The sequence below is a fragment of the Schistocerca gregaria genome, chromosome 2 (assembly GCF_023897955.1).
Source record: "Schistocerca gregaria isolate iqSchGreg1 chromosome 2, iqSchGreg1.2, whole genome shotgun sequence".
NCBI classification, from domain to species: Eukaryota; Metazoa; Arthropoda; class Insecta; order Orthoptera; family Acrididae; genus Schistocerca; species Schistocerca gregaria.
Genome location: NC_064921.1, coordinates 586,871,187 through 586,899,073, shown reverse-complemented (window position 1 = coordinate 586,899,073; position 27,887 = coordinate 586,871,187). Strand labels below are relative to the sequence as shown.

General features: G+C 40.9%; 1 protein-coding gene across 3 annotated transcripts in view; it reads right to left on the bottom strand.

Moving 5' to 3' along the window:
• LOC126333923 (activating signal cointegrator 1 complex subunit 1) overlaps window positions 1-27,887 on the bottom strand; it is a 90,406-nt gene that overhangs the window by 34,684 nt on the left and 27,835 nt on the right. For all 3 annotated transcript variants that reach the window (XM_049996781.1, XM_049996780.1, XM_049996782.1), the window contains exon 5: window positions 14,418-14,578. In XM_049996781.1, coding sequence (XP_049852738.1) covers window positions 14,418-14,578 — 161 coding nt within the window. The remainder of the gene's footprint in view (window positions 1-14,417; window positions 14,579-27,887) is intronic.

The following is a 27,887-nucleotide window of genomic DNA, read 5'->3' as shown; positions in this document are numbered from 1 at the left end:
ACATCCCTGATGCAGCAATGCCGTGACAGGTAGCTGGCTGAGTTTCCCGGAAATCCTCCTGATGGCTTCCCATACTTTCGTAGAACTAGTGGAGCGAGAGATGGAATTCAAGAATGATTGCCATGACCGTCGTTTGCTCTCTTTAATCACTCGCCGCGCTCTGGCCCTTGCCACCCGAAAGGCCGCAAGATTGTCAGCTGAGGGACGGCACTTGAAGCGGCGCAGTGCTGCACGGCGGGCGCGGATGGCTGAGTGGCACTCAGTGGTCCACCAAGGGACAGGACGCCTCTTGGGATGACCGGATGACCGTGGGATTGACAATTCAGCAGCATGTGAGATCACGGCTGCAACATGGTCTACCCATTCGTGGACACTGGCACGGTGTTCCAAAACAGCCAGTTGGCTGAAAAGTGTCCAGTCAGCTCTGCAAAGGTGCCACCGGGGCGGCACTGGTAATGCCACAGCCTCATCCAGGAGGCGAATCCAGAGGGGGAAGTGGTCACTAGAATGGAGGTCAGCTGCAGCCTCCCACAGAGCAGAATCCGCGAGTGCTGGAGAGCAAAAGGAAAGGTCAATAGCCGATGACGATCCGGAAGCAGTACAGAAATGAGTGGGAGCACCAGAGTTGAGGAGGCACAGTTCTTCAGACATCATGACGCTTTCCAGAATGCGACCCCTGGGGCAAGTAGTCGGAGAGCCCCATAAGACATTATGAGCGTTGAAGTCCCCCAGAAGAAGAAATGGGCGAGGGAGTTGGCTAATAAGGTCCGTGAGAGCCTCAGAGTCTATCGCATCCGGAGGTGGTAAATAAACAGAACAGACTGTGAGCCTCCGACCCACAAGAATGTCAACTGCAACTGCTTGCAAGTTGGTGACGAGAGGGAGCTCAGATGAGGGGTGCACGTCACGGACAAAAACCGCAACACCACCCTTTGCCCTTTGCCGCATCAGATCATCTTTTCGATATACAGTATAGCCGCATAAAGAAGGAGAATCAGTGGCCCAAAAATGTGTCTCTTGGAGACATAAGCACAAGGGGCACTCTCGTATAACGAGTTGTAATTCGGCCACATGCGTCCTGAAACCATTCAGGTTCCACTGTAATATGGGAGCCAGTGATCAGGGTGGCTGAACTTTCACCCTGCCTCTGTGCTTTGGAGGAGAGACCGTACTGGCTGGAGATTTATTCCTGGGGCGAGAAGATTGCCCCTGGTCGACATCAATGTCCATAAGATCCGATGACGACCCACGGGAGATGTCAGACAGTACGATGGCATCATCATCGGACCGACGCTGACTAGTCTCCTCAGGTGGCAGAACCTTCATCTTCTGAGGCTTTGTCTTGGGGGGCTTGGAATGCAGAGCCTTGTCAACAGTTGGAGGTTGACTCGCCTGGGCAGAAGGCGCCATATGGGGGGAGGCTGGAAGTACCTCAATGTCAGCAACCACGGCCTTGTCCGATGTAGCGGGGAGAGCCGCAGATTGCAAAACAACCGCAGCAGCACAAGTGCACTGGCAAGCGCAGGTTTTAGTGCTAACACTAGCAACCTCCGTTTGTGTAGCAACAGTGGCCAGTTGTACCGGTTTTTTGAGAGTGGAAGCGAAAGATGTTGAAAACACAGGAGGTTGCATGGCCTTAAAGATCTTCTTGGCCTCACCATAGGGGATGCGCTTAGATGTTTTAATCTCCTGTACCTTCTGCTCTTCGAGATAGATGGGGCAGATCCGGCTCCAGACAGGGTGACTCCCAGAGCAATTCACGCACTTCACAGGCGATGAACAATGGGCTCCGTCATGGGCAGGCTGACCACATTTACCACACGTGGCTATCCCATTGCACCCCAACGTAGTATGCCCAAAGCGCTGACATTTAAAACAGCGCATTGGGTTGGGGAAATATGGCCGTACGGGCAAACGTAAGAACCCCGCTTTAACATGCTCCGGGAGTCTCGGGCAACTGAATGTGAGAATAAACGAGTCAGATTTGACGAGGTCCCCATTGACTCGTTTCATAATGTGCTGCACGTCAACAATTCCTTCGTCAGCCCACTCAGATTTTAGCACGTCTATGGGGATATCCACCAAGTCCCTACACGTCACAACACCCTTACTATAATTCAAAGTGGAGTGGAGCTCGGTCTCGACAGCGTACTCTCCTAGACAATTTGCTTTCCGAAGGGCAGCGACTTGACGGGAACTAGAAGTTTCAACTAACAGAGTCCCATTGCGCAGTCGCTTTACAGATTTCAGTGTTCCTGCAATTCCCTCAAGACCCTTGTGGATGTAAAAGGGAGAAACCCTCTCAAAGCTACCCTCCTTCCTTTTAATAATCAAAAACACATTCTGATTATCAGCATGTGCTCCGTTGCTACATTCTGTTAAATCTCTAGCAACACCAGGCACTGGAGGACTCGCAGCGCGTAGCCGCTTTTTCGATGGGGTGTGTTTTCCTACCAGCGGCCCACCCAAGCCACTGGTAGGGGGAAATGTAGAGGTCGAAGGGTCCATTGCGGTCCCACGAGCAGCTAGGGAACTAAAAGTCCGCTCAGACAGAGCCCCGCGTGCCTGAGTAAGCCTTATACAACTGGGGTGCGGCAGGTGCCCCAGAGGTTGCCCGCTTGCGACTGTTCCACCCCAACAGCCATGCATCTTCTAGGCGCGGAGCACACCGAAAGATTGAGGGTTTTTTATAGAGGTTGGCCTTCCTCGCAATCCAGGCGGTCAAGCCAAGATTACCATTCCCCGCAGCACACAACATTTCACCGCCGCGCCGTACGGTGGTCGCTGAAGCATGTTCGGGGGTTACGGTGACAGGACACTGGCGGCTCAGACCAGTCCCCAGCTCAGGACCCCGGGGTCGCCAAGCCCGTACTCAGCAAGTGAATGCTGAGCCCCTGGGGGCCTCTGCCAAGCACTTAAATGTGAATTGCAGAGTAGTCATGTAGATGTAGATGTAGATGTAGATGTAGCCACAGTGCAGGTCGAAACCATCCTGTAAAAGTATAAATGTTATTCCCATGCTGTCAACAAGTCAAGTGCAGTCACAGCAACCGAACATACCACAGAAATTCCAGGCACAACAGCAGAATGTACGTATAATAGAGGTGGCTGATGAACCAAAAGTGGGAACATCCCAGGTGTCAAATTCCACACATCCAATGTAAGCCCTTCGCAGTCAGTTGTGTGAGAACAAAAGGGATGGGGGAGGGGGGGGGGGGTGAAATTACACCTCTCACTGTGTCCATGCTTTGATACAAGAAAGGTGCTGAAATTCAAGATGAACTGTGCGCTGACACATATCTATGTGCTCAGCAGAACCAAGAATTAGTTCAGGCTGCATTTCATGATTCACAATATTCCTGTGAATGTTATCGTAGTTCGTGTCTCGATCATGGATTATGGCTTATATAAGAAAATCAGAGCCATAGGTTGCCTGGTTTACTAGTTCGGATTGTCGGCGCAATAAGAGGCTGCACTCAGAGGAATCAGCAGAGATGCGCAGGTCGAGATCATCATAGGAAATGTTTCCATTATATGCTCATACCTAACTGCAAAGAATCTTGTGGTTCCTTGCATAATTGGCTGGGAATTTCTCTGGAAAAGGGACGCTATGATCGACCTTTCTCATGCGTGCTGCTCGTTGATGAACAATGGTAGAAAGTTAGAACTGGCAGTAATCACTACTATGGCCTTTCATGGACAGTATTGCTGGGGGCTAAAAGTAACTTATGGTGCACTGCAGCTCTTACACATCACAAGAGAGTACACTGGGGAAGATTATCCTCCTATACATTCTGATGATGATGGCACGGTACACAAGATTTGTCTGGAAATTAAGCATAAGGTTACTGAATCATACTATCTTGAAACTCAACAGCAACAACAACTCATACAGTTACTTAAAGGTTATGCCATGGTTTTCACTGCAAAACCTAGTATAATAAATGGATATGTGTACGACATGGCAGAAAAGCCACACAAAACTTACTGCTGAGCCACTTACTCGGTTACCATGGAGTAAGGAGGAGGCTGCGTCTAAGGAGATACAAAGAATGATGGAATGGGGAATAACTGAGATTTCATTATCACCCTATAGCAGTAGTCCCTTGGATGCAGTACCCAAATCAGACAAAAGCATCTGACTTGCACTTAATACCCATGATATTAATAAGATTATTATATCTGTGCAAACATGACCAGAAAGCTTAGAGGAGCAAATACAGAAGTTCCAGTGTGTTAGGTATCTAACTAGCTTCGATCTCCATGCTAGTTACTGGCAGGTCCTGTTATCAGAAAGATATAGGAGATATATAGCCTTCATCTTCGCAGGTTGAAGCTACCAGCTTAGAATCTTACCCTTTGGGCTCAATGTCAGCACAGGGGTGTTTATAGCAGCTCTAGACACTGTAATCGGGCTGGATCTGCTTGATAGTCACATTGTACATTGACAACCTCCTCATAGCCACCAGGACATGGGAGGAGCACCTGAAACTTATACAGAGATTTCTGAAAGATTCACAGATGCGGGAGTAGCAGCGAACATGCAAAAATCAAAATTTGGACAAAGAGCTTAAGGTTTTGGGACACATTGTAACTCCCGTACGAATTTTCCTGGATATGTGTAAAGTTGATGTCATCACACATATATCATATCCTAGCACCAAGAAACAGGTTAAATCATTGCTCAGGTTAGCATCTTTCTTTTGGTGTTTTGTTTCTGTACAGCTGTTAAACAATGATCTGTTGTTGGGACTGCTGCAAAAGAACACATCGTGGTTCTTTTCACAGGAGTCTAGGATCACATTCGATAGGATTTGAGATGCAATAGTAAACTCAGAGATCTCCCACCATCCTGACATGTCTCAGGACTTTCACTTAGCTATGGATGTGTTGAACTGTGATCTGGGCATTTGCTTATTCTAAGTAAACAATGTGAATGGGCAAGCCGATGTTAAAAGAATCAGTTGCGCTAGCCACATATTTACTGGCTGCTACATGACTTATTCAACAACCAAACAGGAGCTTTTGGCCATTTGGTTCTCAAACGGCATCACTACTACATGTACAGGCATCATGTAGTCATCTTTTGTAATCATCATTTGTTGAGTTTCATCTTAACATGCCGACTTACCCGATGGGTACTTGCAATGCAAGAGTATGACTTCGAGATCAGGCCTGTAAAGGGGAAAGACAACATAGTGGCGGATATCTTAACATATTAAGGCTTGCCAATGTTCACAGAGTTGGTTGAGCAATCTTCTGAGTATAAGATCCTTCTTGAAAGGATGCAGGAAGAAGACAACAGTACTTACACATGTGTCGCAATATCAGAGATTTACAGAGAGCTGACCCTTTATGGAGCAAAACAGCTGTATCCTTGGCTGGATCAGACGGTGACGAGCAAAATGATTATTACAAATTGTATGATGGCATTATGTTCCTTAGGAATGCACCTGATGATGAATATTGCTGTTGTATACCTGCTGAAAACTTAGAAAATGTAATCTGTTACACCTACCATTCATGGGGACATTTTGCCATAAGAAAAAGCACTAAAAAATTGCCACTCATTGCTAGTATCCTAACTTGGTCAAAAAAGTGAAAAAGCTCATCAGAACATGCCCTACCTGTCAGAGGGTTAAGCCCACAATGTTAGCACTGTTAGCACATACCGCGAGTTACACACAATACCTACAAAACATAAACAACTTATAGCTGTGGACATAACAGGACCAATACTGATAGCCTGGGGAGGGAACAGACACATTGTAGCCATGTACGATGTCTTCTCTAAAATGATAAAGCTTTATTCCACTAGAAATGCTACTTCACATGCTCTCATAAGAAAATCTGATAGCTATTACATTCGTGAAGTGGGAAAGTCTGCCATGATGCTGATGGATAACACACCATACTTCAAAAGCCATAAGTGGAAACAATTAATACACAATCATGGAGTTAAAAATATATTTATTTCAGCCTTTAACCCTAAGACTAATCTGGTAGAAAGGAATTTTAGAGAATTGAACAGGTTCGTACATACATACGCTCCTAAAAAGAATATGAAGTGGACTCAGTACGTTCCAATATTTGAAAGTAACTATAATAATCTACCTCACAAGACTAATGGATTCACACTAGTGGAACTGATGTTGAATAAGGAGGAGCTCGGTGAGTGGATTAGGCCACTCCCAAGGATCAAAAGAAAGATAACATTTGGTAAAAATGTGACTAAAGCACTGAGGACTTTGGAGGGAAAAGCTGAAGCCAGGAGGATAAGGCATACATGCCCGAGTAAGATTTTTTATGTGTATCAAACAGGTGAACAGGTCTTACTGAGGGCCCATCCTAGAGCCTCTTGTGATAAAAAAAAAGTTAACAGGAAGTGGCAGTTATTGTATAATGGTCCATATATAATAACAAACATTCCATATGATGGATGCTACATCCCAGCACATCCTAGGACCTAAAAGTAAGAGGACTCTATCCTCACCACGACATAAAAACAGTTATAAAAATGGAATAGATGTCAACTGTGTCATGAGTATTACAGAGAACATGATTCCCTCAAATTGTAAATAGTAGCATTGATTAGTTATAAGATTTGTACTTACACTTATTTTTATCTTGTGCTCAATTTTGTATTTAGTCTGTAGTCAAAGTTACGTAGTCAAAGTTTTACGTAGGATTAACCTTTCTACTGAATTTTCCATGCTGTTCACAATTTCAATGGTTTCTAGCTAGGTTAGATTCATGTATGTGTGTTTTCTGCCTTAGTAGTAGGTTTTATATCTTTCATTGTTTTCCTTTGTATAAGTATCAGTGTTTAGTTGTAGGTTATTGCCACACATTAAAAGACATTGGCAGATTTCAAAACATTAAGCCACTAATGACAAACGGCGTCAGAGGCAACTTCAAATGAGAATTGTTTTTAATTTTTGTGTAAAGAATTAGGATGGTTCATGGTGTGGGTTCCTGTAGTCATGTCCTAGTTCATGAACCACAGGCAACGTATGAGTGGCCAAGTAAGTGGTCCCGACAGTCGGGATACCAGTTACTTTGGAATAAGGCTGGGCATCTCGGGCATATTCTGAGCCGTTGTCACCTTTGTGCTCATATGGCAAAGACTACCAAATCCACCGGTTAGTCCCTCAACCGTTAGGGGTAAAACTCAATGGGACTCGGGGCAAGTAAGGCTAGCAACCAGCTTCCCTGGTACTTTAAATATGATGCTGGCAACAATCAGAGCAAAATGCCTCAGACCTTTGGAGGTGACGGAGTCCCACCTCTAACTGACAAACCAGGGACTCCTAAGATACGACTTGGCAAACAAATGGTAATGAGATTGAGAGCTATTAATATCAATGGGGGGCTACTCTGGGAAGAAGGTAGAGCTGGCAGAGGCTGCAAGTAAGATGGAGCTGGACGTTTTAGCTGTTAGTGACATTCGGGTAAGGGATGAGAAAGAAGAGGAAGTGGGAGAATACAAGGTCTTCCTGTCAGGAGACAAAGCAGGAATAGCACAATGGGGTGTAGGGCTTTACATCAGGGAAGAAATGGAACCCAGCGTATTTGCAGTAAGGTATGTAAACGAACGACTGATGTGGATAGATTTGACAGTGTCTAGCAAGAAAATTAGGACTGTGTCAGTATATTCGCATTGTGAAGGGACAGATCAAGATAAGATGGATAGTTTTTATGAGGCATTCAGTGATGTAGTTGTTAGAGTAAAGGACAAGGACAATGTTCTGCTCATGGGTGATTTTAATGCCAGGATTGGAAATCGAACAGAAGGTTATGAAAAGGTTATGGGTAAATTTGGAGAGGATATGGAGGCCAACAGGAATGGGAAACAACTCTTGTATTTCTGTGCCAGTATGGGCTTAGTAATCACAAACTCCTCTTTTAAACATAAGAACATTCACCAGTATACTTGGGAAGGCAGGGGAACCAGATCTGTCATTGACTATATAATAACAGATCAGGAATTCAGGAAGGCTGTGAGGGACACACGTGTATTCAGGGGATTCTTTGATGACACTGATCATTATTTAATCTGCAGCGAAATTGGGATTTTGAGGCCGAAAGTGCAGGAGGTCAGGTCCATATGTAGGAGTATAGGGGGGGGAGAAACTTCAGGATAAGGAAATCGGGCACAAGTGCATAACAGCAATCTCAGAAAGGTACCAGTTAGTTGAATGTAGTCAATTACAGTCATTGGAAAAGGAATGGACAAGGTACAGGGACACAGTACTAGAAGTGGCTAAAGAATGTCTTGGAACAGTAGTGTGTAAAAGTAGGATGAAGCAAACAGCTTAGTGGAATGACACAGTCAAGGCAGCCTGTAAAAGGAAAAAGAAGGCATATCAAAAATGGCTACATACTAGAACTCAGGTAGACAGAGAAAGTTATGTTGAAGAAAGAAACAAAGCCAAACAGATAATTGCAGCATCCAAGAAGAAATCTTGGGAAGACTTTGGAAACAGGTTGGAGACTATGGGTCAAGCTGCTGGAAAACCATTCTGGAGTGTGATTAGCAGTCTTCGAAAGGAAGTTAAGAAGGAAATGACAAGTATTTTGGACAGCTCAGGAAAACTGCTGGTGAATCCTGTGGATGCCTTGGGCAGATGGAGGGAATATTTTGAAGAGTTGCTGAATGTAGGTGAAAATACGATCAGCAATGTTTCAGATTTTGAGGTAGAATGGGATAGGAATGATGATGGAAATAGGATCACATTTGAGGAAGTGGAGAAAATGGTCAGTCAATTGCAGTGCAATAAAGCAGCTGGGGTGGATGAAATTAAGTCGGAACTCATCAAATACAGTGGAATGTCAGGTCTTAAATGGCTACACAGGATAATTGAAATGGCCTGGGAGTCGGGACAGGTACCATCAGACTAGACAAAAGCAGTAATCACACCAATCTTTAAACATGGAAACAGAAAAGATTGTAACAACTACAGAAGTATCTCTTTAATCAGCGTTGTGGGTAAAATCTTCTCAGGTATTGTTGAAAGGAAAGTGCGAGTATTAGTTGAGGACCAATTGGATGAAAATCAGTGTGGGTTTAGGCCTCTTAGAGGTTGTCAGGACCAGATCTTTAGCTTACGGCAAATAATGGAGAAGTGTTATGAGTGGAACAGGGAATTGTATCTATGCTTTATAGCTCTAGAAAAGGCATATGACCTGGTTCCTAGGAGGAATTTATTGTCTGTTCTACGAGATTATGGAATAGGAGGCAAACTTTTGCAAGCAATTAAAGGTCTTTACATGGATAGTCAGGCAGCAGTTAGAGTTGATGGTAAATTGAGTTCATGGTTCATAGTAGTTTCAGGGTAAGACAAGGCTGCAACCTGTCTCCATTATTGTTCATATTATTTATGGATCATATGTTGAAAACAATAGACTGGCTGGGTGAGATCAAGATATGTGAACACAAAATAAGCAGTCTTGCATATGTGGATGACTTAGTTGTGATGGCAGATTCGATTGAAAGTTTGCAAAGTAATATTTCAAAGCTAGATCAGAAATGTAAGGACTATGGTATGAAGATTAGCATCTCCAAAATGAAAGTAATGTCAGTGGGAAAGAAATATAAACGGATTGAGTGCCAAATAGGAGGAACAAAATTAGAACAGGTGGATAGATGCATATTCTCACAGGATAGCAACATAGTGAAAGAACTGGAAACAAGGTGTAGCAAAGCTAATGCAGTGAGCACTCAGCTACGATCCACTCTCTTCTGCAAGATGGAAGTCAGTACCAAGACTAAGTTATCTGTGCACCGCCCAATCTTTTGACCAACTTTGTTGTATGGGAGCGAAAGCTGGGTAGATTTAGGTTAACTTATCAACAAGGTTGAGGTTATGGATATGAAAGTAGTTAGGATGATTGCAGGTACTAGTAGATGGGAACAATGGCAGGAGGGTGTCCACAATGAGGAAATCAAAGAAAAACTGAGAATGAACTCTATAGATGTAGCCATCAGGGCGAACAGGCTTGGATGGTGTGGTCATGTTACACACATGGGAGAAGAAAGGTTACCCAAGAGACTCATGGGTTCAGCAGTAGAGGGTAGGAGGAGTCGGGGCAGACCAAGGAGAAGGTACCTGGATTCGGTTAAGAATGATTTTGAAGTAATAGGTTTAACATCAGAAGAGGCACCAATGTTAGCACTGAATAGGAGATCATGGAGAAATTTGATAAGGGGGCTGTGCTCCAGACTGAACGCTGAAAGGCATAATCAGTCTTAAATGATGATGATGATGATGTAAAGAATTAGGCTGAGCTCTCAGTAAGGCAATAAGCTTACCCCTGAGGCCACTAATTGTTCCTTTCATCCATTACAGAATCAGGGCATTCTGGTCAGGTGTGGTTTTGCAGTTATCTACCAATCAGAAAAGTACGTTTTAGACAGTCTATGCATTTCAATGCATATTTTAACTTCATTTTGTGGATGGGTGTTAGCGTTTAGCTAAGTATTTTAGATGCACACATTTCCGATTACGTTAGGAGTACACTGCAAAAATTGGTATGCATTACATGAACTGTAAATACTCTTTCATTCAAATATTAGATGTCAATGGTGTACAAAACTGTCAATGGTGTACAAAACTGTAAAGTGACTTTTGATGAACTAAATAAGTGATGACATTAGGAAGTGAAACTTACAAACTGGTGCGTGAATGATTAAGTGACAAGTGACAATGATGATTTTCTTCTGTTCTCATTTCTTCTGCGATTTCTGATGTATCTTGAGTGTGCTGGGGGTTAGATATGACTGCTCTAGTGTAATTTGGTAATTTCAAGCAATAGATAAAATTTTACCTAATTTTGTACTCTCTTATTGTAGTATTTGTTAACCCCACCAGCCTACACTTTAAGAAGTGTCTTTGAATATTTTAAATAATGTGCAAGAGATGCAGATGCTATTCATACTGTTGTTTACCATCGTAAGATGGTGGTGGTTAGTGTTTAACATCCCGTCGACAACGAGGTCATTAGAGACGGAGCGCAAGCTCGGGTTAGGGAAGGATTGGGAAGGAAATCAGCCATGCCCTTTCAAAGTAACCATCCCGGCATTTGCCTGAAATGATTTAGGGAAATCACGGAAAACCTAAATCAGGATGGCCGGAGACAGGATTGAACCATCGTCCTCCCGAATGCGAGTCCAGTGTGCTAACCACTGCGCCACCTCGCTCGGTACCGTCTTAAGACCAACAACATTATTTCACTATATTTCTGAACTGATTAATAATATTCAGCTCAGACTGGTTTTTTTTTTTAAAAAAAATATTACTCCTTCAGAGTGGATAGGTATTTTGCTTAATTTCAAGGAATTTTACATAAAAACATTGTGCTTGTGTGTGCTGATAGAATCTGCGGCAAAGACGATGTTTCATCAATACTTAAAGCAAGCAAATATTTATCGAGAGAAGTTTCAAGTATTATGAGAGGGTACATACAATTGTTCATGCTAGGAAGTGACCGATGATATAGTACTGTGAGCTTACTAGCCAGAACTTACTGCTCTACCCACCAAAGACAGTTTAATACTGTGCAGTTTTAGTTTGTGTGTGTAAGTGAGATTTATTTTCTGATAAGAACAGATGAACAATTCATAGAATCTTATCACATAAGAGAACTGCTATTAATATGTGCATGCTGCTTCAATTTAAAGGGAGTTTCAGAGGTAAAGCTAGTTACCTACATTTTAATACATTCAAGATCCTCAAAGATTGTTATTAGTGTGCAGGGTTATTATAATTAAAGTTAAACTTTCCAAACGCTATAGAAATAACACCACGGGTCAGAATGACATCAAATTGTAACGGAATATTATCAGAGAAGGGGGAAAACTTAAGGCAGAAGAAAAAAAAATTGTGTGAAAATTGATCAATAGATGGCACTGTATGTGTCAGAATATGTAAATGGAAACACCTATCATGCGCATGGCCCATTGAAGTTGGTATAAATATGCCAGGTACACTGCTTTTCCTCCTTTTGCGTCTGTGACATTCACCATGACTCTCTCAATGCAATATACCGCTCTGCTTGTAAAGCTGTAGTACAAGAATGATGACTGTAAACACGTCGCTCTGCAGAAGGGTTGGAAAAAGGGCATTGGTCCAATGACTGCCATGGGTCTGGAGAAAATGATTTGGAAATTCGAAAAGACAGGTTCTTTTGGTGTGCAACCTGGTAGAGGGAGGAAACGGACTGATTTGACATCAGTCCAAGCAGTGATCACAGTAATGCAGGAGGAGACAAGTGGTGGTGTGCAAACGTGTAGTGCATGGAGAACTGCCCGAACACTGTACATACCTGTAAGCACAGTGCGTAAAATCCTATGAAACATCCTCCTTTGCTATCCATTCAAAATTACCCATGTGCACGAGTTGCTTCCTGTTGACCTGCCAGCAAGAGAGACCTTTGCTTTAGAATTTCTTGCTCGCATGGAAGTGGACAATGATTGGCCGTGGAAGCCCACTCCTATCTGACATGATATGTCAATAAACAGAATTGTCGAATAAGGGCAACAGAAAACTCACACACAAATCAACCAATACCACTTCATCCTGAAAAGATCACTGTGCGGTGCAGGTTTACTGCAACGTTTAACATGACAGGTGCTTCTGGTCCTGTTACCTATACCATCACTGGTAAGCACTATGAGTGACTTTTGCGCAACCACGTCATTCCAGTTCTCCAACAGCATGGATGGGATCATTTTAAAGCAAGAAGGCACACTTCCACACACTCCAAATCCAGTTAAGCAGCTGCTGAAGTACCATTTTGGAAATGACAGAATTATCATCCGCCATTTCCCTACAGCCTGGCCATCGTGATCACCTGATCTTAATCTGTGTGACTTCTGGCTGTGGGACTATCTGAAACATGTTGTGTTTAGTGGTCTGATTGCAAACTTAGCTGCATTTAAGGCATGTGTTGCGCAACACATTCTGAATGTGACCCTGGAAACACTTGTCAGTTGAGGAACATGCTGTTTCTCAATTTAAACTTGTTGCAGAAAACAGTGGACAGCATACTGAACACATTTTATGCCAGTCACATGGAAATTAATAACCTGATTTGATTTTGATTCATGCTTTTTATGCAGTCTGTGGCCTCAGGAAAATTAAAAACTGATGTGAGTGATACTTTTTATGCGGTTTTTGGCCTCAGGACAATTACAAACTGATTTTTCTCATCCAATGTGATATGACCTTACTGTGGGGGATGGGCTTACGTAACTAACAGTATCACACCTGTACACCCATGAACACTGAGTAGTACAGTTTGTTTAATATCAAACATACACCTCAGGCATTGTTGTATGATTCATTTGTCATTTGTAGCTGACTACTATTAAATTAACATTATTTTGTTTTAACATTACTATTTAAATTATATGGAGTCCTTCTTTTTCCATCTTCAGCACTCGTCTGAAAATAAGAACAAAGCCACCTACATGAGCTTATTTTACATTCTTGTTCTTACTTATTCTTCCTTACCAGTACTTCTACCTTTTGGATTATTTGTAACATCTTGCACTTTCTATTACAAACTTGAACTCTCCCTAGTTAACAATTTTCTCAGATATTGGCTTGTTTTCATTTTTCTTCTATTCTCCCTCCACTTTTGAAATCCAGTTTGTCACTCACTTTGCAGCCTATTTCCTTCATGTAGTTTTCATTTTCACTGATATCTCTCAAATTACTGCACCCATTTTTCACATAATCACTAGTCTCCAAATTAATGGTGTCACTGCATTCAACACAATGACAAATATGTCCTCTCTCCTGATCCCCTCTATATTTCTACACTTCTCCCCTCGTGTTCTTCTATTAGTTACTAGTAATATTTACTTCCAAAGCTGAAGATTCCTATTTGTTTTATGCTGTTGAGTCCTGCTCCAATTTTTACATTACCTGTTCAGCCTTTATAAGCTGTTATACATGCAATACAGAGACGTTCCACCAATTTTGAATCACATGTTTACATTATCTGATCTGATGGTCTCACTGTTGGTAAAGATAGTAGAAAGACATGCTTTTTAATGACAAGAAACTCTTCATCCTCCAGAACAGACCAGTGACATAAATGATTTATGAAATGGTTTTGACAATCCAAAACTAATAAAACACAAGGGGCAAAATCATAAACTGAATATTAAGAAAAGTTTAAAATTCATGTTATCTATTGTAGCATAAAATTCTGTGGCTTTAAATACATAGAACTGGTATGAGCAAGTGCAAGCAGGTTTTTTCAACACTGGAAAAAAATCACAAATTAATAAAGTATCACATACTACATATAGCCGGGGAAGTACTTTTGTCTATGTTTGCTATCCTACTTATCACTTAGAAGAATTAAATAGTGGACAGTCAGTTAAATCATGTCACGGAACTACTCACTCTATAACAATGTCTTTGCATTCCTTTAGCACTTCACCAGCTTTTTTCCGTTCTTCATTATCTGCAAGAACTAATGTCCCTATAGTTAAATGTAGCTTCTCCGGTACTTGGAAAATTGATGCATCTATGCCGCGGTTTCTACAAGATTCCAAAACTTCTTCCTGCAACAGTAAAAAGTTATTTCACACTGAACATCTCTCCCCATAAAAATATTGACCTCAAAAAGCAAGAAATGAACCTATAAGTAAACAAAGAGATTTTATTTTCTGTGGTTATGCAGTTCTCTTCTTCTTCTTCTTCTTCTTCTTCTTCTTCTTCTTCCCTAATCATTCTTCTCTGCTCATATTTACGTTATGTACACTTTTTTCATCTTCCCTATCCTCATCCATAATTTTCCAATTTTTGTCTCCGTCCCTTCACTTTCCAGGTTTTCAAAACGCATTTGCCATTCATCATTGTGTTATTCTACCCTCCTGTAATCCCCTTTAACTGGATTAATGGCTGTCCATCTTGCCTAATTCTTGCTTGGGAATTTGCTCTATACCTATATAACCCTTCTGCCAGTGAAGACATCCTAGTTTACATACACTACGACTGTCAGGGTCTGTATTTGTTGATCTTCAACTATATGACAAGTTATAACCTGAATATTGTTTGCCATAAAAGGAAAAGATTAATGCAAGAAACTAGTACAAAAATTACTGAAAATAATATTATTGTGTTGTTGCTGTCACACTATCTGCACGTAAAATGTGATATGTACATGGCAATAAAATATTTATTACCACAAGTACCGAAACCCTGGGCTAACTATGGTAAATTTATAATTTTATCTATATCATAGAATACTGTTTGACTTATTAATTTTCTATTCGTTCTTCTTAAAAATAGTTGTATAAATTGTTTACATTCAGTTACGGGGCAGGGCAAGTATAGAGAAAGCACTATCATTTTAATGTACACACCATTTCACAATATTTGTAAAGTCATGAATTTACAGCCTGTAAATAAAATAGAACCAATAAAGTTTTACACAGAGTGAAGACGGTTATCAGAAAAGAAAGATACTTAGATCAAAAATATAGGGGCAGTCAAATGAATGCGAGGCAGATGGCAAAATAGTAAGTAAACTGTTTATTATTTCAAAGTAATTGCCGTACCTGTTAATCTATTTATCCCACTGTGAGACGAGATGGTCAGTGCCTTCATGAAAAAATGCTTGTGGTTGCCTATGGATCTATGATTACACCCAGGTGTGCACTTCTTCATTTGAAGCTAATCATTGGCCACAAATGTCTATCTTCAGGGCTTCAAAATAATGGAAATAACTTGGGTAGGGATTGGGACTGTATGGAGGATGTGTAAGCGCTTCCCAGAAAAAAAGTGTTCATGTAGACACTTCGCAAAAATTGAAGTGTGCCATGAAGTCCAAATAGCCAGTACAATTAACAGACTGCATCAGTCTGTTGCAGGATAATGCCCACACACATGCTGTCAACATTGTTCAGACTGTGCTGCTGAAGTTTCATGCTGGGAAGACCCTGCACATCCGCCATACAGACTCAATCCCTCCCCATGTGATTTTCATAGTTTTGGAGCCATGAAGAAAGATACTCGAGGCCTTTGATATGCTTTGAACAAAGAGTTACATGCTTAGGTACAATCATGGTTCCGTAGACAGCCACAACCATTTTTCCATGAAGGCACTGACCATCTTGTCTCTCAGTGGGATAAATGTGTGAGGGTCATTTCAAAAGTTCTGTGCACTGTAAGATAGAAATGGGAAATAATTTAGTTTACAAAATACCTTTATGGGCCTTCAATATAGGCCTATGATCTCCATTCTTGCTTATAACAGCTTTCCAACATTTTCATTGTTTAGGTAGCTGATTACTGAAGTTACCTTACTGGAAGCTTCATCAACTGTATAAACATGTCTTCCTCAGAGGTGTTCCTTTAACTTGGGAAACAAATCGAAGTCTGCTGGGCTCGTATCAGGATTGTATGGTAGGTGGTGAAGTATCCCCACCCATATTTGTCTAGAGTTTCTCTCACTTAATTGTCTTTCTGTCACTAAAATCGATTTGTACCATGAGTGTAAAGTGCCTGACGTACCACAGAATCGTTAGCTCTGGGGTCTGGTGTGATGGATGTAGTAACTTTTTTCATTGGGGAGATTGTAGTGGCGTGGGAATTGGGAAAATGAGCGAGACTCATCAGTGGTTCTGTAGGCTATGCAGTAGAGATAGAAAGATTGTGGAACAGGAGGGGAAAATTGCTGCCCTTCAGGCTGAGTTAGATGAGGCTAGGCGAGAACTGTGCAGGTTAAGGGGGGAGAAGGGTAAACAGGGGTGGGAAGTGGCAACAGGCATAAGGAACAGGCCAAGAAATTCTTCTGACAGCTTTGTTATTAATGTACAAAATAGGTTTGACCTGTTGCCTCAGTCGAAAACTGATGAGCCTCTCACAGAAGTAGATGTAGACAGGGCTCAACAAGCACTCAGCGGCAAATTGAATAAGAAGGTAGGGAAGTGTGCAAAGAGAAAGAAAGTCTTGTTGCTAGGTAGTTCACATGCTAGGGGTGTGGGCCAACTTCTGCAGGATGAATTAGGGTCAGAATACCAGGTCACAAGTTTTTTCAAACCTAGTGCTGGACTGGGGCAGGTTCCAGAGGATTTAGTTTCACCATGTAGAGGCTTTACTAAGGAAGATACCATGGTTATTGTGGGTGGGCCGGGCAACAGTATTGACAGAGATCCGGGGTACAGCATAGAGTGTGACCTGGCAAATATTGGATCGGCATCGAGTCATACCAGTGTTGGGTTTGTGTCAGTTCTGGAGTGCCACGACCGGCCTCATTTGAGCTCTTCTGTCAGGAGAGTTAATTTGGAGTTGGAACGGCTACTTGGATCTGATGCAGGGCCACACATTGGTGTGGTTCCTGTTGATTCACTCTGTAGGTGGGACTATACTAGACATGGCCTACGCCTCAACAAGAAGGGGAAGGGTAAACTAGCTGGGCTGATAGCAGGAAATTTAAAGGGGGGAGGAACTACATCTCATGGTGGTAACTCTTTTTTAGTGTAAGATCAGAGTCCAGTGGGAAACTCAGCCAGGCAAGTACTAAAGATGTTAAAAAAGTTCAAGATACTCACAAAAGTAAAATGAAAAATGTTAGTATATTTCATCAAAAGATTGGGGGATTGAAGAATAAAAATGATGAGCTTCTGCTTTGTTTAGAAGATGTAGAAACTGAGAATGTAACAGATGTACTATGCCTGTCTGAGCATCACATTGTCACTGATATGCAAAAGGTTAGCATCAATGGGTACAAATTAGCTGCACGTGTAAGCAGAGATAATATGATGAGAGGAGGAGTTGCCATATATGTCAAAAGCTTCCACAGCGCAAAACATTTAGAAACTAAAAAATTTTGTGTAGAGCAACATATGGAAGCATGTGCCACTGAACTAAAACTAAATGATGGCACTTTCATAATTGTAACAGTGTATAGGTCCCCCTCAGGGAATTTCCAGCTATTTCTAGAAAACTTGGATGCTTTGTTGTGCTATCTGCCAGACAGGGGGAAGCAAATTATCATTTGTGGGGATTTCAATGTTGATTCCCTGAAAGAGTGTAATAGGAAGAATGACCTTGTAGTATTACTTCTGAAATCAGTAAAATAATAAACTCACTGAAAAGTAAAAGCTCTTACGGAATTGATGGCATTTCCAGCAAGATACTTAAAGCTTGTTCCCCACAGATAAGTAGGATTCTCAGCCACGTATGTAATAGCTCTTTGGAGCAGGGTGTTTTCCCCGATACACTGAAGTATGCCATTGTAAAACCATTGCATAAAAAGGGGGATATGTCGGATGTCAACAACTATCGTCCAATCTCTCTTCTGACAGCTCTATCAAAAATTTTTGAGAAAGTAATGTATTCAAGAGTAGCCTCCAATATTTGTAAAAATAAAGTACTAACAAAATGTCAGTTTGGTTTTCAGAAAGGCTTTTCAACAGAAAATGGTATATACGCTTTCGCTGATCAAATATTAAATGCTCTGAATAACCGGACATCACCCATTGGTATTTTTTGTGATCTCTCAAAGGCCTTTGACTGTGTAAATCATGGAATTCTTTTAGATAAGCTAAATCATTATGGTTTGAGGGGGGCAGTGCACAAATGGTTTAATTAATACTTAACTGGAAGAATGCAGAAAGTGGAAATAAGTGGTTCATGTAATGTTAATACAACAGCCGATTCCTCAAACTGGGGGCTATCAAGTACGGAGTCCCACGGGGTTCGGTCTTAGGTCCTTCACTGTTCTTGATATACATTAATGACTTACCATTCCATATTGATGAAGATGCAAAGTTAGTTCTTTTTGCTCATGATACAAGTATAGTAATAACAATCCAAAAACCAAGAACTAAGTGATGTAATTGTAAACGATGTTTTTCACAAAATTATTAAGTGGTTCTCAGCAAACGGACTCTCTTTAAATTTTGATAAAACACAGTATATACAGTTCCGTACAGTAAATTGCATAACTCCAGTAATAAATATAGACTTTGAACAGAAGTCTGTAGCTAAGGTAGAATTTTCAAAATTTTTAGGTGTGTCCATTGATGAGAGGTTAAACTGGAAGCAACACATTGATGGTCTGCTGAAACGTCTGAGTTCGGCTACGTATGCCATTGGGTTATTGTAAATTTTCGTGATAAGAATCTCAGTAAATTAGTTTACTATGCCTACTTTCATTCACTGCTTTCGTATGGTATCATATTCTGGGGTAATTCATCGTTGAGTAGAAAAGTATTCATTCTCAAAAACGTGTAATCAGAATAATTGCTGGAGTCCACCCACGGTCATCCTGCAGACATCTATTTAAGGATCTAGGGATCCTCACAGAAACCTCACAGTATATATATTCACTTATGAAATTTGTTGTTAATAATCCAGCCCAGTTCAAGAGTAATAGCAGTGTGCATAGCTATAACACCAGGAGAAAGGATGATCTTCACTATGCAGGGTTAAATCTGACTTTGGCACAGAAGGGGGTAAATTATGCTGCCACAAAAGTCTTTGGTCACCTACCAAACAGCATCAAAAGCCTGACAGATAGTCAACCAACATTTAAAAATAAATTAAAAGAATTTCTAGATGACAACTCCTTCTACTCATTGGCTGAATTTTTAGATATAAATTAAGGGAGGGAAAAAAACTAACTTAAGCATTAGTCTCATGCAATATTTTGTGTAATGTAATATCTTGTACAAGCATCCTTCTTTAACCTGACACGTTCCACATCATTATGAAGTGTCGTATTCATGATCTATGGAACAAGTATTAATCTAATCTAATCTAATCAATATGCAGTCTTGCACTACCATGCAAAATGAGGGCATCAGCTGTAAGCATGTCAGGCCTTCTTTTACAAATTTTTGGGTGCAAAACAATTCACGAAAACAGCTTGGCATACATGCCTGGCACACACTATTTGTAGCTATGACTCCATTCATGTCGTGTTTACAGCTATTAGCTATTTCTGCCATGTGAATAAGATACAAGTATTGAGAATGTTTATTCATGAAAAAGACTTTGTCAAAGGTATATAACAACAGTATAGCAATTCAATTAGCACAGCTACAATCTTAAAGCTGAAATACATTACAGTGAGTGTCACAATACACTTTTGTATTGTACATTAGATTGTTTGACAGCAAGTGAGACATAGTTCAAAAATTTTCAGTGCCCTGTATATATTAAATATTCTGAGAGCATTCACTTTGTGTGAATTTACAGATGTAAGTCAAATTTTGCAATATTGTTGGTGTCACAAGGTGAATTTCTTTCCTGATAACACTTCATGTAATGTTGTTACTGGCAGAGATAAAATAAATATACATATTCAGAACTACTAGTACCCTGAATGCTGGGAAGAAGAGGCCAACAGTGTTACATATGACCAATCTTACATACTGTGTGTACGATATCGTATCAAATTTTTAGAATGTTAGTTACAAAACAGAATGTCTCCATATTAATAAAATATAAATACATACATAAATAGAAAAGCATGAAATACATCATACAGAGATAATTGCTGTTACACCTCTCAATTTTGCCCATTGAAACAGAGGACCAGTCACACCTTTCGGCAGATTTAATTAACATGTTCTCCTCAATTAAGTTTTAGTCAAAATGAATCCTAGATATCTGTACTTTTAATTTCTATTTTCTTAAGTAAATAGAGCTACATGAAACAGATCTTTGGATGGAAAATAATGATGATCGTGATCACCGCCACCACCATGACTACTATTACAAAAACAACAGCCCTAAAGGCACATAATAAAATCTGTTGAGCTTTATCTGTATATCAAAGGAGTTTACTGGCTGTAAACCAGAAGTGAAGACAGTTCTTTTCACAAAGCACTACTGAGAAAATTTAGAGAACTCAAATTTGCAACTGACTGCAAAACAATTCTACAGCTGTCAATGTGCATTTTGAGTACGGACCACGAAGACAAGATAAGAGAAATCAGGACTCATATGGAGACACATAGATAGTTACTTTTCCCTTGCTCAATTTGTGAGTGGAAGAACAAAAGGAATGAATAGTATGGGTACAAGGTACCCTCTGCCGTACACTATACAGTGGTTTGAATAGCGTATATGTAGATGTAGATTTAACCACATGTACTGAATATTAAATATACCTCAAGCATTCATCCAAGTTCCTACACATGGAAAGACTGAAAAAAGATGCCTAATGAAGAATGGCAGCTTCATGTTTTCAAAGTAGCTTGTCAACCTGGGCAGACCAAAGACACAATATTGCAGATCAAAATGTCTTGTGCACATGTATGTCACAATTTCAAAGCACAGGTTGTTGTGTTTTTTGCTTGCAACCCTACAGTTGTTCCTCTCAATACACAGCCAACAAAGAAGATAGGATCACCATTATGACACAGAGCTTACACTATAATAAAGGCAATGGTGGCAATAATAAATACTATCACCATTACAGATGAGGTCAGTTAGCTGGGTCAGTCAGCTGTGCCTCCTCACCCAGAAAGAGTGTGTTTAGTGCCAGGCAGTACCACCTCTGCGCAGAGCAACAGTTGTCACAGTCAGTCTCAGCCACAACAACAAGGTCTCTCCATCATTTCAGGTGGTCGGTGGACAGATTTCTGACCAACAGAAGTGACAGAAAGGCCATGCACATTCTGAACTTATTTGTTGTTCATCCTTGGCAGGTTGTGCTTTGTACCTATTTATAACACTGATCTGTCCTTCTTTCAATTTATGTACTTTGCCAATAACGACTGGGCTGAATCACTGCTTTTCTTCTTTTTTCTTATCTGCTGTAGCTTGTGTTGTATGACAAACCTATCAGCAATATGTTTGTTTTATGCAAGGCATGCCAAAAATCTAGAAATTCACTGGAATACATATGCTGAACCGAAGAGAAATTAAATTGAAATATATTTTTAATTGCATAAATATATATCATTCTGTAACATTACAAAATGATGCTTTTAGGAGGATAGATATTAAAAAGAGCCACATGACAAGAATGCAAAATTTAGAGCTTCTAATTTTATTGTTCATAAATATATGAAAAGCTGGGAAGGGTAAGAAAGACAAACACTTCAGACATGTCAGTCATATTTAAAGGAAGTCAAATCACATGATTAATGGACAAGATCTGAAGTTCTGGGGAATTAGTGAAGCAATATTGAGGATTAAACAGTCAAAAAGTCATGAACTGACAAGTAGGAAAAGACATAGAAAGTTGAAAACTGGCAAAGCAAAACCAGAGAAACCAGAAGGAAAATCAGGATGAAGGGAGAGATAGAAAGAAATAAAAATATTCAACTGCCACGTGATATCAGCACAAATTAAGGTGAAGTTGTGACAAAGGTGAATTAGATGTTGTAGGATGAGTTTGCATCCATGAATTTAGCACAATGCTGGCATGATAGTTAGCATTAAGCTCAAATAGCACAGTATGTAGCCCACCAAACTTTTATAATATGTATTGACTGACACTTGTATACAAATATACTCCAGGATATTACAATTGAGATGATCAATGCTGAACATATCAGTATCCTCACTAAAATATTTTGAGAATACTGTGGTTACAACATTTAAAATAGTCTACTAAGAGGTAAAATCTGTTACTGAAATCTGGTTCATTTTATTTCATTCTCATTTATATACATTCATAAATTCAACAGAAGTGCAAAACAGATAATACTTGCTCATATGTCACTGCATAAAATTCACTGCCAACATACAAGTCAATACAAGAATACTTTGTGTTCTGCCTAAAAACTTACAAAGAAGGTCAGACACAAAATGCTAAATCTCGACTACATTCACCTCGTTGTCCTCTAAAATGCCTGCTTGAGAAAGAACGGTTCTGGTTAGTCTTTGGACTCTGTACAATTGTGCTTATAACAAAGCTCAGCTGTGTTTCAGCCTCCTATCAGGCTGAATAAAATAGCAATACTTTCACTAGACCTTGTTCAGTACTGCAACATACTGCAAGCAGCCTTATTTTACAAAATACTTACAGTATTTGCATTGTGGTTCCAGAAACATCTGCTCCTACAGGTATAAAGCTTCATTTTAGGAATGTTTGAGAAGAGAGAAAATCATTCATCATATTACATCATGCACTTCAGTGACTCCACCTACTCACTCCTCTAGAAGCTTAGCAGTGTCTAATTGCATAATGTTACAACACATTATGATAGTTTTCCTGTTACTGAATGTGGGCAGCATTTCCACTACAGTGAGGTAAACCTCTAGTTATTTTTAAATATATGGGTAGACAGCCTGCTGTCAAGTTCTAGCAATGTACTTCCAAACAATTAAATCATTCAGGGTAAACAAAAGGCTGAAATCTTCTCAAAAGTACTTGCTTCATATTCAACTATTATGTTGATGTGTGCTCAGGAAGACTATTCTTCTGGGCTTCCTTTGTTTATTTTGTTGGGGTTGGGTTGTTTGGGGAAGGAGACGAGACAGCGAGGTCATCAGTCTCATCAGATTAGGGAAGGACGGGGAAGGAAGTCGGCCATGCCCTTTGAAAGGAACCATCCAGGCATTTGCCTGGAGCGATTTAGGGAAATCACGGAAGACCTAAATCAGGATGGCCAGATGCGAGATTGAACCGTCATCCTCCCGAATACGAGTCCAGTGTCTAACCACTGCGCGACCTTGTTCGGTGTTTATTTTGTATTTCTCCTATACAGCCAATCACTCTGCTCTCACCAGCAATTAGGGAAATAAAGCAGTCAATTGCATGGATTCCTGTGAAAGGATCAGGATTAGAACTTACTGACACTAATTTCCACCTGTGAAACGGACCTTCCCAACTCTTGATCCTGGTGTCTGAGAATACAAGTTGGAGTATTTTCAGACAAGAAAGTTGGTGGAAAAGAACAAGGATCTCCAACAAATAATTGAAACTGAACAGCTATTTATAATAAGAAACTAGTATCGAATTCCACAAGACGTTAACATAACAATTATGTATATTGTGCAATCCTGTAACTACCCTGTGCAAATCCCATGAGAAGCTAAGTCTTAAACCAAAGGCAGAGTAACACAAGTCTAGTGTCTGAGGCAAACTGTTATCAGAATATTCAACAGCGATGGATACAATGCTTACAGAGGCTTGCATGGAGGTTGGATGTGGTGCTCCACTGAAGACTGTTACTAAAGGTCTCAGCATATGGACTACATTCCCAGATATGTGAGTGGCTCAAAGGCAAGTCTTAGAAACCAGTACATTGTCCTCGGTGGCAGTGTTCATCAGAGATAATGGTTCTGTCAACAGCGCCTCAGGGAAGCGTGACCACTCTTATTTTCTATATATTTGCATGATCTTAGGGACAAGGCAAGCAGCAAACTGTTGCTGTTTGCTGATGACACTGGTGTGCATGAAGGTATCATCATTAAGTGACTGTAGGAGGAGGCAAGATGACTTGCACAAAATTTCTAGTTGGTGGGATGAATGGCAGGTTGTTCTAAATGCAGAAAAAATGTAAACTAATCCAGATGAGAAGGAAAAGCAATCCCATAATGTTAGAATACAGCATCGTTAGTGCGGTGCTTCATAAAGTGACAGCGATTAAATATCTAAGCGTAGTGATTTGAAATGGAATAAGCATGTAAGGGCAACAGTAGGAAAGTTGAATGGTCAACTTTGTTTTATTGAGAGAATTTTATGACAGTGTAGCTCATCTATTGAGAAGACCACAAATAGCACACTAGTGCAATCCATTACTGAGTACTGCTAGAGTATTTGGGAACTCCACCAGGACAGATTAAAGGAAGACATTGAAGCAATTCAGAGAGGAGCTAATAGATTTGTTATTGGTAATTTCAATCAACATTCATTACAGAGATGCTTCATAATCTCAACCAGTAATCCCTTGGGAGAGTTTTCTTGAAACACTATTGAGAAAATTTAGAGATCTGAAATTTGAAACTGACTGCAGAATGATTCTACTCCTGCCAATTTATATTTCACCTAAGGATCTTGAAGACACAATAAGAGAAATTAGGGCTAGTTCAGAGTTAACAGAAATTAGAGCTTGTATAGACACTTACAGATAGCAGTTTTAATCTTGCTCTGTTTGCGAATGGAATAGGAAAGTAAATGACTAGTAGTGGTACTAAGTAACCTCTGCCACATACCTTTAGTGGCTAGCAGAGTATGTATGCAGGTGTAGATGATGTGCCACGCACACATCACAGGCTGCTCTCTCCAGCCCAGTTTCTCTGTTACTTGTCACTTAGCCACACTACACTGAAAACAAAACACAGTCTCTCCAGTTTCTTAGCGTCCCACCTGACGTTAAGCTACACGTGTCTCAAACCTCTTAGATCAAATTGAAACAGGTGATAGTGGATCCGCAACTAATTATACTGAGATGGGGACCCAATAGTTGGAAATGTATATTTATTGTGTTATGAACATACACAGCATACACCAAATAACAACAATGCAGCACATAGTAATTGTTCAAAGTGTGAGCACCAGTATCAGTACATGTCCTTCAATGGTGCATGCAGTTCTGCTGCACTCTGTAATGATCACAGGTGTCTGTGGTGCTCTAGAACAGGCAGCGGATGATAAACAGCATACACTTCTGATGGCCACATCCCTGACAGACATAATGTACGCAACTTACACTACGTGATCAAAAGTATCCGGACACCCCCAAAAACATAGGTTTTTCACATTAGGTGCTTTGTGCTGCCACCTACTGCCAGGTATTCCATATAAGCAACCTCAGTAGTCATTAGATATTATGAGAGAGCAGAAAGAGGCACTCCGCAGAACTCAGACTTTGAACATGGTCAGGTGACGGGGTGTCACTTGTGTCGTATGTGTGTACATAAGATTTCTACACTCCTAAACATCCCTAGACCCACTGTTTCTGATGTGATAGTGAAGTGGAAACATGAAGGGACACGTACAGCACAAAAGCGTACAGGGCGGCTTCATCTGTTGACTGACAGATACGACCAACAGTTGAGGGGGTCATAATGTGTAATAGGCAGACATCAATCCAGACCATCTCACAGGAATTCCATACTGCATCAGGATCTACTGCAAGTACTATGACAGTTAGGCAGGATGTGAGAAAACTTGGATGTCATATGCCAGCATGTGTAATGCCAACAGTAAAATTCGGATGGGGTGGTGTTATGGTATGGTCATGTTTTCCATGGAGGGGGCTTGCACCCCTTGTTATTTTGCATGGAACTACCACAGAACAGGCCTACATTGATGTTTTAAGCACCTTCTTGCTTCCCACTGTTGAAGAGCAATTTGGGGATGGTGACTGCATCTTTCAACACAATTGAGCACCTGTTCATAATGCACGGCCTGTGGTGTAGTGGTTACATGACAATAACATCCCTGTAATGGACTAGCCTGCACAGAGTCCTGACTTGAATCCTACTGAACACCTTTAGGATGTTTTGGAACGCTGACTTCATGCCGGGCCTCACTGACCGACATCAATACCTCTCCTCTGTGCAACACTCCGTGAAGAATGGGCTGCCATTCCCCAAGAAACCTTCCAGCACCAGATTGAACGTATGCCTGTGAGAGTGGAAGCTGTCATCAAGGCTAAGGGTGGGCCAACACCATATTGAATTCCAGCATTACCAATGGAGGGCGCCACAAACTTGTAAGTCATTTTCAGCCAGGTGTCCAGATACTTTTGATCACCTAGTGTTGCTCATAGCATGTGTGTCATGAGACAATCGCGGGCACCACACCGGCGCATTAACCTGTGCTGCACACACACCACAATCCTGGTGTCCTTTGACCACTGAAACAGGCAGTGAACTTGCCCATGACAAACACACTTCAAAGGATACAGTATGTAGATAGTGGCAGAACAGGTATTACACCACTGTCATGAAGAATACTACAAGCACTGGAACCAAATGATTTTGAGCTCTGTGTTTACTTCTGGCAATGGGTTAACCACCAGAATGCTGTCATGCTGAGCTTCATATAGTTTCTATTGTTCATGGATGAGGCCTCATTCACCAGTAATGGTGTTTTTAACAGGTGCAACAACCATGTCTGGAATGTGAGCAAACCCCACCAGCAACAAAGCAACAATTCTCTGCCAACATATGAGTAGGCATTGTCCAAGATCACCTAATAGGACCTTATATCCTGCCTGCCTGTTTTACTGATCCATGGTACTTAGTGTTACTATGAGATGTGCTGCCTCAATTCTTGGAGACTGCACTCACTGTTGTCCGTGAAATGATGTGGTACCAACAGGATTGCGCACCAGACTACATTGATGTTAATGTCTATAAGCACCTGAACAACATGTACTTCATCTCTGGATTGGAAGAGGTGGTCCTGTCTCACAACCAGCATGATTTCCAGATCTCACACCTCTAGACTTCTTCCTCTGGGGTTATGTCAATACGTTGGTGTATGCAACCCCCACAAAAATGGATGAAAACCGGTTTGCTAACAACAGGCACCAGGAATCTTTGAGAGCATGCGGAAGAACTGCATGGGCCTTTGCCATGCATGCACTGAGACTGACAGTCATAGCTTAGAACAGTTACTATGAGCTATGTTGTTGTTGTTATGCAGAGTATGCTGTGTATCTCCACAAAACAATACATATGCATTTTTGACCATTGGTACCCGATCTAAATATAATCAGTTGTGGACCGACTACCACCTGTTCCAACTTGACTCAAAAGGTTTGAGACATCTTGTATACATGCACATTGTGGAATGTGACAAGCCTAGCAAAATATTTTCACTACTTCACATTACTCATTTGCAGCACATCTCCCTCCATAAGGGAAAATTTTGTAGTCTCTTCCCTGGCGACTGCAAAATGTTTTTCTGTCAGTACTAGGCTATTATGTGTCTCATGAGTTCTGCTT